We start from the raw sequence: 12528 nt of genomic DNA, 5'->3' as shown, positions 1-12528 counted from the left end.
AAACCGATCCCGCGCAAGCGGGTGGTCTTTCCTAGGAATTCAGAATCCAGTACACACCGAAGTTACCTTACCACCATGTCCGCACCTAGTACTAGTGTATACTGGTCTCGACAAGACACCGTAACATTGATTGATTTATACCGAGTTCAGGAATGTTTATGGAATGTGAGTGAAGTGTTTTGATTATAGAAATAGAGACAAACGTGCTCCAGCATTGAAGCACATAGCACAGACAATAAGCAGGAGTGAGAGTCACGTGAAAAAGAAATTAGCTTCTCTCAGAAACCAACATCGGAGAGAAATGAGGTTAAAGGCCACATCCCAAAAGTATATATGGCTCCACTTTCGAAAGGAGAACAGAAAAGCTATTTATGTTCATTCTCATGTAATTACACAACAACTGTTCATTTTCATCCTGTAATTCACGTAGGATTGTCACTGAGCTTCCCATTAAATCAGGTCTTTGCAACTACTCCCGGCACCAGACATGTCTCAATGATTTCTTGTTTTTCTTTTTAATGCAGGCAGCAATTATAATACTGTTAAGTGCTAACTTCTTTCCAAGTATGGCGGGAACCATGGTTATCGTACCGCACTGAATCACTCACTCATAACCTCTGTTTGCGGCCAACTAACCTCCAACCACCATCGTCAGCCGTGTGGACACCTTCGCGGGCAGAGTCTGCGGACTTTGCCCGGTAAGGGCAGAGTCTGCGGACTTTGCCCGGTAAGGGCAAAGTCTGCCAGGCACAGGTCGACCGTGTGGGCGCCGCATTAGAACTCCGAAGACGTAGGTCCCAGGGTTGCCGTGTAGAACGGGAGTGTTGCCATACCTGGGCATTAATTTTTCTCGGACGTGTGCAGATTTTCACAGCAAGATATACTTGTCAAACTTTGACAATATGTTGGTTCTACTTTTTTTTTATTCTTGAATGTATATAAAGCCCCCATGCCCTAACATATTCAGTAAGATATAAAAAATATTTTTTATATTATTATCGCTAAAAGAAAGCTGAAACTTTAGCGTATAATTTTTTCTACACCGTAAAAACGTATCTTTTGGGGTACAATATTTTATAAGTAACACAATTACCAATAAAAGTCATATTTTGATGTACCAATTATTATTTGATAACTAGTTCTATAATTTTTAAACTAAAGTTTGAGTTTTTGAATGTTTTGAACAACCCGCTGATATGTAGAAAAAAATTCCAAATGCCCTTGTGCAGTTGCCACATGCCGCTATTTTTCAACGTTTTGGTACAAAATTCTACGAAATGGCAGCCCTTGTAGGTCCCTTCCTTTGACGTTTCTAAATTTGAGGTCTCTGGAACCAGGGGTCTGGGTCGTCTGACGCGACGTTAGTACGGTGGGCCTCTTACGAGTTCGAAAAAGCTCAAAAGGCCACGGGTAAATATTGACTTGTAACCTCTCAAAATTCAATCCCCGATTTATCAAACCAAAATTTATGACACATATTTAACAAGCAAATAAAGAGGAGGGGAAGTTAAATCTTATCTTATTTAAAGTTACTATAGGCGCGGCGCGGTTTGAAGCTCCTGATTCGAAAGAAATAAACAACACTCTGAAGGAAAGTTTCTCGAACGAAGAGAACCACTGAAGGATTCCCAATGATAATTACCACAAGGTACCCAAATTGTATTCTACTGTTGTAGCAGAAAGTGTAGGACGATAAAGGGGCGTCCATCCCAGGGTATGAGTAAATATGTTCATGAAAGAACCTGCATGATTTACCATAAATAACCCTTGATTGTTCTGGGTTCGGCTCTCAATAGATAATATAAAATAAAAATTACAACTCATATATATGAAGGAGCAGAATTATGAATGACATTGTAAACATTGTTTAGTTGTAATTTACAGGTAACATTCCTACTTTGCTAAATTCTTTTATGCCAATATGACTAGAGGTAAATTTAGCATGAATCTAATTATCTTATTTTGTGTAATCTGTAGCTGAGACTGTTTTTTTTTTATTCTGCTCGGACTACTGTACCAAGAGCTACAAGCATAATCAAAATGATGTATTAGGGCCAATACCAGAAGCTTGTTTCCTTATCAAAATTTCTGGCCTTTCTGTACAAAAATTTAACTTTATGTGAACACTTCAATACCATCTTATCTGTTAAGGGACTGATCTAAGACTAAGGGAATTCCTAGATAAGTTACCTCTTGTTTTGACTCAAAGTAGTTACCCCCACATCTGACCTGTACACAGCAGTGTTTCCGAGGTTAGGTTTGGATGCAAAGACAATACTTTCAGTTTAACCAATGTGTAAAGACAGCTTGTTATCTATGAGCCAGACCTGGACTGAAGACAGTTCAGCACTCAGGGCTTCCTCTACTTCAACTGGGTCCCTACCTGAGACAATTAGTGCAGAGCCATCTGCATAGAGTAGTAACTTACAGTTCACTGCACCTGGTATGTCGCTGATATAGAGCAGGAACAGAAGTGGCCCCAGAATTGAACCTTGTGGCACACCACAAGTTATCTTTTACCTGAGCTATAGGGCCACCAATCAGGGACTATTGATTTTGTTTGGATTTATTGGCAATAAGATATAAAATGATAATGTATAAAATTGCAAGAACAACAGTTACTGTATTTTCATTGTGGTCCTCTAACATAGCATATGAATATGACATGCCAGCCATGTATTAGGGGTAGATTTATGGTGGTTTGATTTGGGGATGGTAGTGTGTCATCCAGTATGTGTTTGTTGTGGACAAAAATGTCTTAATCAAAAACACATCCCTCCTTGATCTCCAGGCATCACAACTACTAGTAATGGCATCATGTGGACAACAGACCATGATATATGAACTGTTCTGGACCACCTGCAAGTGATCCAAATGGGTACTAGCACCACAGACCAAGAATAAATAATAATAAGACAACAATGCTATTAAATATATGATGACACTCTGCTTTGTGAAAAAAATATATAGAGGAAAGGGGAGATAATGTGAACATTAAATAGAAAATTGGGTTTCTACTAGGAAGGGAAGTTGAGATTGAAATTTCAAAATAACATTGGAAAAGGAAAAAATTGTAATATAACTAACAGATTTGCAGAGAATGAGCAGTATGCTCCTGTAAGGGGTAACCTTTAGAAATTTACCAAATTACAAAACTGCCTTTTTATTTCAGTACCTCCCTATAAGTGTAGTTCTTTTGAGATGTACAAGGTATGTATATAAATGCACATGACATTGACTAGTGTTTCTCCTGTCCATACCCTGTTCTTGGAACTGTTCTAGGTATATTCAATTTATTTCATTATAAGGTCTTTTGAATGTCAGTGAGGAGATAATCTAATTGAGTAAAATATGAGAAACATGCATGCACAGATATTTAACATTATACTTACAATGTCCAAGAGTTCCTAACCTAATATAACATAACCATAGTCGGATCTTTCCGGTTATACGAACTATCGATTTTTTGGGTATTTTTAATTTTTTTCAATGTATTTTTTTCCGTACAATCCAAAAATGACATTGTTTTTTTTGAGAAACCAATAGGTAAAAAGTTATTCAACTTTAAAGTTATTTATTCCCTATGTAATACTGAAGAAATGCTAACTTTCATTTTTCCTCTCTTTCAGGGCAAAAATCACGTTATTTAGGTTAATATGAATACTAAATACAATCTAAAGTGGCTATTTGAGAATATTAAAACAGAGCTTGATGCGGCAAAATTCCTTCAAGAGAAGAATATTATACCACAGAGCAAAAAATGCCAAAGAAAGCATGAAATGGAACTAAAAGAAATGAATGGATGCGCTAAATGACGTTGCAACAAATCAAGTTGTGGTCAGGAAAATGTTACAGTTCGTAAAAATACTTGGCTGGAGGGCTCAAAATTACCTTTGACAAAAATCATTATTTTCATATATTCATGGGCAAAAGACTACACAAGCTCTAATTACTGCAACGATGAGATTGAAATCAACAAGGATACAGCAGTCGATTTCAACAATTATCTCAGAGAGGTAAGTAAATATCAATAAACTAACCTAACCTAACCTAACCTATCCTTTCCAGGTATGTGCTGAAACATTGCTGAAAACCCCAATGGTCATTGGCGGACCTGATACAATGGTGGAAATTGATGAAACTCATTTCAGCAAGAGAAAATACAACAGAGGAAGAGAGCTACCAGAGCAATGGGTCTTTGGTGGAGTATGCAGAGAAACCAAAGAATGTTTTTTGTATGCTGTTCCAAGAAGAAATGCTGAAACACTGACACAATGCATAAAAAGGAGCATTCGACCTGGAACAACAATAATAAGCGACCTTTGGAAAGCGTACGATGGCATATCACTACTTGATGGATATAATTATAAACACTGCACTGTGAATCACTCCGAGAATTTTGTAGACCCTAAAACAGGTGCAAACACTCAAGCGGTTGAAAGTATTTTGCATAGCTTGAAAATGAAGAAAAAACGCCAAGGAGGGATTCACCGACAAATGATTGATTCTTATCTCTGCGAGTTTGTGTGGCGGAAACGTATAGAAAAGGACCAATATTTTGAACAAATATTGCTAGATATAAGTAATTTTGACGTAAAGTAATTCTTTTGAAGGAAAAGAGTTCTTTATTTGATAAAAGATTGAAAACATCAAAGAAAGTATGTCTTACATTTGATAAAAGAAAGGAAAAATCAAAGTTTGCATTTCTTCAGTAATGCATAGGAAATAGATAACTTTAAACTTGAACAACTTTTTATCTATCCATTTCTCCAAAAAAACAATGTTATTTTCGGATTCTACGGAAAAAAATACATTGAAAAAATGTAAAAATACCCAAAAAATCGATAGTTCGTATAACCAGAAAGATCTCCATAGTCTCCTGGCTAGTACAGAGGTAGCACACTGGCCTCATAGTCACGGGGTCAGCAGATTGAGCCCCGTCCAGGCCTGTGAGCTTAAGCTGTTTACTGGGAAGGTTAGAACATAAGAATAAAGGAGACTGCAAAAGACCATAAGGCCTACACTAGGCAGCTCCGTATCCATCACCACCTGCCAACCCCCATCCATAAAGTTGTCTAATCGTTTTTTAAAACAACTGATAGTTTCAGCGCTCACTACATGAATGGGCACCATGGTGTGTGTGTGTGGGGGGGGTGTGGAGGCTTGTCTCAGCTGATATTCTGATGAGTGTCTTTGAGAGACTGATATTGGAACCAAAACCCAGAAACTTTCTTTTAACCGTTCAATAGAAATAATAGATCTTTCAAATAAAATAAAATGTATTTGTGTGTTATTGGAACAGAATCTTAATTATTTAACCACTGGGAACTTCTTGATTCATAGTAATCAGGTTTAAATGACATTCATGAGTATTTTTGATGGGATGCAGATGTTTTGTTTTGTGTCATAGTCCTAGTTCATTGAGGTAAATTTGAGTGTATTTTGCTTTCAACTTAATTACAGTGTTGGCTTTTTATTGTTAAGTCATCTGTATATATTAGAACTTTGGTGTTCTGTTCTGGGTTTGGAGGTCTACAATAATCTCAATGTTGTGTTCCAGAATCTGAAAATGGATAACTTTGTCATTAGAAAATCTGTCAAAGAAGCCAGTGAAAATGAAGTGATGGTTGATGAACCTGATCAAGTTAGCCCAAGTGGTATAGGCCTAAAAAGAAAAAATGCGAAATCTAGTAAAAGTAAGCCACAACAGTTGTCTCAGGACGGCTACCTAACACATGGTTTTACATGGTGTGATGAACATGACCCTAAGCTAAAATGCATTATATGTGGTTTTCAACTCTCAAGTGGAGCTATGGTACCTAGTAAAATGAAAAGACATTTAATTGTGAAGCATAAGCATCTTTCCAATAAACCTGTGAGTTACTTTAAGAGGCTCTTGAATGAAAACAATAAACAAAGACTTGGTTCTGAAGAAGTAGATAGGTCAGAGAAAGTGCTAAAAGCAAGCTATCGAATAACAGAATTAATTGCAAAAAGTGGGGAGTCACGTGAAGTTGCTGAATCTCTCGTACTTCCGAGCTGCTGGGCCATGGTAAGAGCATTATTTGGACCTGAAGCTGAAAATGAAGTGAAGAAAATCCAAATATTGGATGATACAATAATGAAAAAAATGTCATCTGATCAGGTACAGTAGTGTGTCTTTGTTAACTATGTACAACAAACTTTTTAAGTAGGCCTAGTTTTACAGCAGTTGTGGTATATTTGTTGTCATTGATGATAGAATATATATAAATATATATATATATTATATCAATAATGCAGAACTGTTCAGTGCCTTTTTTTTTGGGGGGGGGGAGCAGTGTTGTCAAAGGTTCCCTTTGTCAGAATTGTTGTTGGATCAAATGGAAAAGTGTTGTTATTTTCTTAGGATACAAAGACCAGTGTACCTTGTCCTCACTCCCATCAAACTCTGAGATTGACTCTGTAGCAAAGTGAAGTGTTTCAGTGTCCAACCTCTTAGCGAATGATACTGCTAGTGTGTGTTGTTGTTGTTGTTGTCTTTCCCTAGACTGGCCAAGCAGTTCTGTCTTCCTAAGGAACAACTGTATTGGGGTTTTCCCACAAATCTCTTATAAAGTGTATATTGTGTTGTTGGTGTGCATGATTATGTACAATGCAGTCTTCCATAATATGCTGTATAGTATGGGGTGAAGTATTATATCCTGGACAGTTATCTGCAATGCTGTCATCCAGCCTCCTCTGGTAACTAAGAGTGGTTGCATGGTGGTTGCAATGCAGCCTGGCCAAGTGGACTTTCTCCTCTCGGGTGAGAGAGGATTCAGAGGGATGGATATCAGGGGGTCTGGCATGCAGCAGTGTGTTGTCTTTCAGTTGATGGAGTAATGTGTAATATGATTATGGATGTGCTTCTGGAGGCTGGTGTCAAGTAGTTGTGGAGGAAAAGAAGAGAGTATTTGTGTGATGTATATGTTGGGGTGTTTTGATGTTTCCTGGGTTGTGTGGATGTTCGGCCATGTGGTGTAGTGTGTGAGCTGTGTTTCTGGAGGCTGTAGCAAGTATTTGTGTGCCTCTCATGTCAAGGTAATCATTGACTTCAAGACTTCCATTTCTTGGTGTAGATGGTCTGTAATTGTCTAAAATGCCTTGTTCTGTAAAGTCTGTAGGGTGTTGTAGTGTGGCTTATTGAGATTAGGGGCCCATGCAGGGCTCACATAATATATCACTGAGCATACATATTGTTTGTATACTTTTTTTTCTTTCTTTTTTCTTTTTCTTTCTCTGAATGTTGTTCCTGCAAATGATTTAACCATGTTAAGTATGCATTTTAAGTATCCATGTTAATGTATGCATGTTAAGTATCCATGTTAATGTATGCATTTGTCTTTATGCTTGTGATGTGTAGACATTTGGGCCTAGGACATAAACCCACTTCAGAAATTGGCCCAGGACATAAAACACCACTAATTCTTGAAATGGGTTCATGTCCTGGGCCTAAACATCCACACAAATGGCAGGTGTTACATTAAGAGACCTAACTGTATTGTGTTATTCCAAGAATCTTACAGTAGGTGTGTGTGTGTATATTTACCTAGGCAATTCACTCAAAGAATCTCAGTCAATCCTGTATTTTTGGTTGGTAGCCCTGCTCACCCTTCACCCGCTGAGCTGACTGAGACCTCAAGTTTCCTTAGAATATATTAATATTTCTTCACTTAGTTCAGTGACTATACGAATTACACAAATTTCATGTACATTTAGGGATGAAGCAGTCCTTGTTCACCTATTTCAAAGCTTTCCATCTTGATAATACAGAGAAAGTAATTATAGTGAGTATAAGATAAGGAATATAATTTTAATGTTTATACAGCATTTTACTTATTATAGCTGTGTCCAGTTATTATGAGGCTGGTTATAAAATTTAACATGTCTTCTGTGATATAAGTCATGAATATGACTGTGCTTTCACATATCCCATAAAGTGACATGTCTTTGCTGATTATTACTCCAAGGTCTCTTTCCAAGTTCACTTTTTTTACTTCTTCACCAATTTTATAGTTTCTCAATATTTTATCTTTACTTTTTCCAAACTCCATTATACCACACTTCTTGATATTAAAGTTTACTTCCCACTTTTGGCTCCATTTCCAGATTTTGTTTAGGTAATGGGGTAATGAGGGTGCTGTTGATAAAGAGGTGTGGTGTGTATTTATGTTCTTCTGTTCAGTTGGTGGGAAATGTGGCTGTGGATTTAGTTGGGGCTATTTTGAGTCTAGTAAACCAGGTGTTAAGTGTGTCAAGATATGGCTGTAGTATTTCTGTGGCTTTGTCTGTGGTACAGTATATGCATGTATTTATGTCATCTGCATAAGAAGATATTTTTATTTTTGGGGTGTGGAGTCTGGGTATATTGTGTATGTATAGATTAAAGAGTGTGGGGGATAGGACTAAGCCCTGAGGTACTCCACTCTTAACGTCTCTGGTATGCAGTGATTGGCCATTATACAACACATATGCATTTCTGCCTGCCAAATAATTAGCCAGCCTTCTTTTGACATTGTGCATGTCTGTGTTTTTTTTTTAGATTTTGTCAGGCATAAAAATTTTTGCTCATGTCTAATATTACAAGAAGTGTTCTGTGTAGAGGCCTATTTGTTTTTACATTATTTCAGGAGAAAGCAGTGGACAGCTTACCAGCAACTGATGGTGAAACCAGCAAGATCTGTGAAGATGTTGAATTTGATGTTGCTGGAAATACAAACAACTTTATAAAGAATTCTTCTAGTGATTCTGAAGAATTTTGTCATATCAATGTAGAAAGAAAATGTATCAAGAGTGAGGGCAATGTTGATGATTATATAGTTTCAAAAGACTGGGAATTTTGTGAAGTTAAACAAGAACTGAATGAATTTGAGAACCATTGTGATGAAGAGAATGTGGTTTTTGTTAATGTAAAAGAAGAACCATCTGAAAATAATATATAGTTGGTCAAATAAGAACATGATATTTTGCTATTATTTCAACGTGTCAGATAGCTGTGATATCATTGATGAACCTTTGGACATTTTTAAACATAATAAAAAAAATCATGCTTTTCTTATTTGATTTATTGAAAATAATTGTTGTATTACTGTAAGACGGTGTAATTGGGCCACCTTGCATTTGCTTATGGAAACGCCATGTAATATTTGCATATAATTTTTGCACATTCTCAAAGTGCTTTCAATAACCCAAAAACTAAAACTAAAAATAAAAATTGCCCCATCTATGGGTACATCACCTTGTTCTTTTGGACTGTATGTCATAAGGATGCTACTGGTAACATTTAGTGTCTCTCTCCATATACCAAGGGCTTTGTCCACTTTATCAGTGAGGTAGCCAAAGTCAAAGGCATATGTCCACTCCCATCCATTTCATCCCCACATATTCCACTCTCATTCACACGTCCCTCCCTCCCTCTTTTCTTGGTTCCTCTGGTTGACCGGTCATCCCTGCATCTCGCTCACTGCCCCAAGTCAGAAACAGTGCAGCAAGACACAGCACATCCACAGCAAGGCCACTTCATTTAATCACCAACACCCCCAACCCTCCCTCCCTCATGCAGAAAAAGAGAAGATGGGGGGAAATCTGCCTCAGAATATCATTCACACATACTCCCTTCCATGCATCACAGCATCATCCATACACAAGCATTCTCCACTCACCCTATCTTCTGTCTTATCCCTTCCTTCCTCAAAATAAAGTCTCTCCACACAAATGGAATTGATTTCGATATTGTGTGTGTGTGTATATGTATATCTATATATATTGTACGATACCAAAATAAATTCCATTTATGTGGAGAGACTTGGTTTTTATGTTGGTCTAATCAGTGAGAAAAAAAACTAGATGAGATGCTGATGAGTGAGTGTATTACAGAGCTCTTTCTATGTAACAAAGAAATTGGGAATAAATTTTGAGAAAAGTTGAGAGAGTCGGTTGAAGAGCTGGAGTTGAAAAAATGTAGCTACATAGGAATTGGCATGGCAGTCAATGGTGGGATAAAGCAGCAAGTCCAACACAAAATGGCGTTAAGTTAGCCCCAGCACTTCTAAGCTACCAGAAGAGGCTGGATGACCGCATTGTGAACAGCTGCCCAGGATGTAACACTTCACCCCATACCATACAACACATAATGGAAGACTGCATTATACACAATCATGCACGCAAACAATACAACATATACTCTATAAAGGATTTGTGGGAAAACCCAGTTTCGGCTGTGGCATTCCTTGGGGAGACGGGACTGCTCGGACAGACAGACAGTCTAGGGAACGACAACAACAACACAAAATGGCAGTGTATGTAGGAACAAGGACTTGAAATGGGACCTAAAAAGGAGAGATTTGGGGTGACATCATGGATTCACTTGATAATGCCAGATAGTTGTGTATAGTATTGAAAAGAGGAGGCAGTAAGAAGCAGTAATTTGTTGTCTTTCTATGTTAACTTCACCTGTCCTTCCTCCCATCTTCACCTAAGGAGAGCCAACAACTTGTCTTTCTCTGTTAACTTCACCAGTGTTTCCTCCCATCTTCACCTAAGGAGAGCCAACAACTAGTGACTCCTAATCTCAGTGAGACACACCACAACACCCTTCAAATCATACAAAACAAAGCCCTAAAAACAATTACAGGCTGCACAAATACAACACCTACAGACCATTTACACCATGAAACAAAAGTCCTCAAAGTCAAGGACCACCTCGACATGAGAGGCACAAACACTTGCCGCAGCCACCACAAACACATTACACCCGCTACACTACATAGCAGAACACCCACACACACCAAGAAACATTAAAACAACACCCAAAGACCTTTATCACGCACAGATACTCTCTTCTCTTCCTCCACAACCACCAAATATCAGCCTCCGGAAACATATTCATAATCATATCACTCACCGCTCCATTAACACACTGAAAGACAACACACTGCTGCATGCCAGACCCCCTGATATCCACCCTTCTGAATCCTCTCTCCCACGAAAGGACAGAATCCACTTGGCCAGACTGCGGTGCGGTCACCACCCAGCACTTCTAAGCTACCAGAAGAGGCTGGATGACCGCGTTGTGAACAGCTGCCCAGGATGTAACACTTCACCCCATACCATACAACACATAATGGAAGACTGCATTATACACAATCATGCACGCAAACAACACAACATACGCTCTATAAAGGATTTGTGGGAAAACCCAGTTTCGGCTATGGCATTCCTTGGGGAGACGGGACTGCTCGGACAGACAGTCTAGGGAACGACAACAACAACAACAACTAGTGACTACTCTCCTCCTGATACTTCTTTCAGCTGGTGATATAGAAACCGTCCCATACTATTACAAAATGGACAACAGCCTAAATTTTCATACCAGAGAGATTGGAGGGAGGCATCCTGGACCATTGCCAAACACTGCAGGGTTGGGTTAAACTTAGGCAAGTTATTATTATTGATCATAATCTGTTGGGAACCAACTTGAATGCTCATGTTGTAGGATCTCAAGGAGTAGGCACTCATCATTGTTCCTAGACTGCCTACCTCCCATATAATAGGAAGCCCTTGTTATATAAATAGATCATAATCTGTTGGGAATTGAGCATCTATGTTGTAGGATCTTAAGGAGTAAGCACCCATCATTAGTTCTAGAATATAAAGAATCTGTCAGGGAAGTGGAGGTGGATGGCTTTGTGAGGAGCAGTTTGATACAGGATTAGGGTAAGCATTTGCTGCGAAGGAAAGTATTTTAAAGATTGTGTATGGTTCATTCTGTTGAAGCTTCCAGTTTTGTAGTGAATGTAGTCCCTACATTTTTTTTTTTTTTTATAAAATTTGATTTACTCGTGTTGTTGAAATAAATCCTTTTAGAAAAATTACGTAATAGAGGTATGGAAGGCAGATATGGAGGGAGTGAACATGAGGGGACGTCCTAGGATGAGGTGGATGGATGGGGTGAAGGGGGCTTTGGGGAAGAGGGGAATGTCTGTTGAGGAAGGAAGGGAGAGGACGGAAGACAGAGGTGAGTGGAGAATGGTTGTATATGGATGATGTTGTGACTGCATGAGGAGGAATGGGCGGGGTAGTATGTGTGAGTAAATTTTGACGCAGCCCGAAGGGATTTCTCCCCGTCCTCGCCTTATATGCAAAGGGGGACGGAGAGGGGGGGTCGCCGATTAAATGAAGCGGCCTCGCTGTGGATGTACTGTGTCTTGCGACACTGCTTCTGACCCAGGGCGGTGGGCAGGGTGCAGGGATGACCCGTCATCCAGGAGGTGCTCAGATGAGAGGAAGGGTGGGAGGGGTGTGGAGTGTATTTAGGGATGAAATGGGTGGGAGTGTTTTTGTGCCTTTCCCTTTTTTGGCTACCTCCCTTGGAAGGGGGAAAAAGCCTTGGTATATGTATGTATGTATGTACGTTTCTATCATTACCCAATCTTCACAAATTTATCTTCAAGTCTTACTAGTTTTATTGATTCATTCATAACAAATACCTGTATTTACAGATCACTG

The 12528-nt window shown here is 38.7% G+C and overlaps 1 protein-coding gene across 3 annotated transcripts; it reads left to right on the top strand.

Annotated features, from left to right (window-relative positions):
- Nucleotides 1-1283: 1283 nt before the first annotated feature.
- Nucleotides 1284-10622, top strand: LOC143035259 (zinc finger BED domain-containing protein 5-like). 3 transcript variants are annotated; one of them, XM_076202078.1, is made up of 4 exons: nucleotides 1284-1648; nucleotides 3630-4016; nucleotides 5561-6145; nucleotides 8652-10622. In XM_076202078.1, the coding sequence occupies exons 3-4, from the start codon at nucleotides 5570-5572 to the stop codon at nucleotides 8961-8963; spliced, it is 888 nt and encodes a 295-aa protein (XP_076058193.1). In that variant the 5' UTR covers nucleotides 1284-1648; nucleotides 3630-4016; nucleotides 5561-5569; the 3' UTR covers nucleotides 8964-10622. The 3 variants fall into 3 exon arrangements, with proteins under 3 accessions (XP_076058193.1, XP_076058195.1, XP_076058194.1); XM_076202080.1 differs by lacking the exon at nucleotides 3630-4016 and having other exon boundaries at nucleotides 1284-1714; XM_076202079.1 differs by lacking the exon at nucleotides 3630-4016 and having other exon boundaries at nucleotides 1286-1648.
- Nucleotides 10623-12528: the final 1906 nt, after the last annotated feature.

Source organism: Oratosquilla oratoria, chromosome 18 (genome assembly GCF_046742065.1).
Source record: "Oratosquilla oratoria isolate Oo_2021 chromosome 18, ASM4674206v1, whole genome shotgun sequence".
NCBI classification, from domain to species: domain Eukaryota; kingdom Metazoa; phylum Arthropoda; class Malacostraca; order Stomatopoda; family Squillidae; genus Oratosquilla; species Oratosquilla oratoria.
This window is presented reverse-complemented; position numbering and strand designations above follow the sequence as displayed.

What these genes read in the sequence shown, in the direction of transcription:
- LOC143035259 (XM_076202078.1), top strand. Translation starts at nt 5,570, where the DNA reads ATGGATAACTTTGTCATTAGAAAATCTGTCAAAGAAGCCAGTGAAAAT. An exon ending in AAAAAATGTCATCTGATCAG is followed by an intron (nt 6,146 to 8,651) that starts GTACAGTAGTGT and finishes ACATTATTTCAG; the next exon opens with GAGAAAGCAGTGGACAGCTT.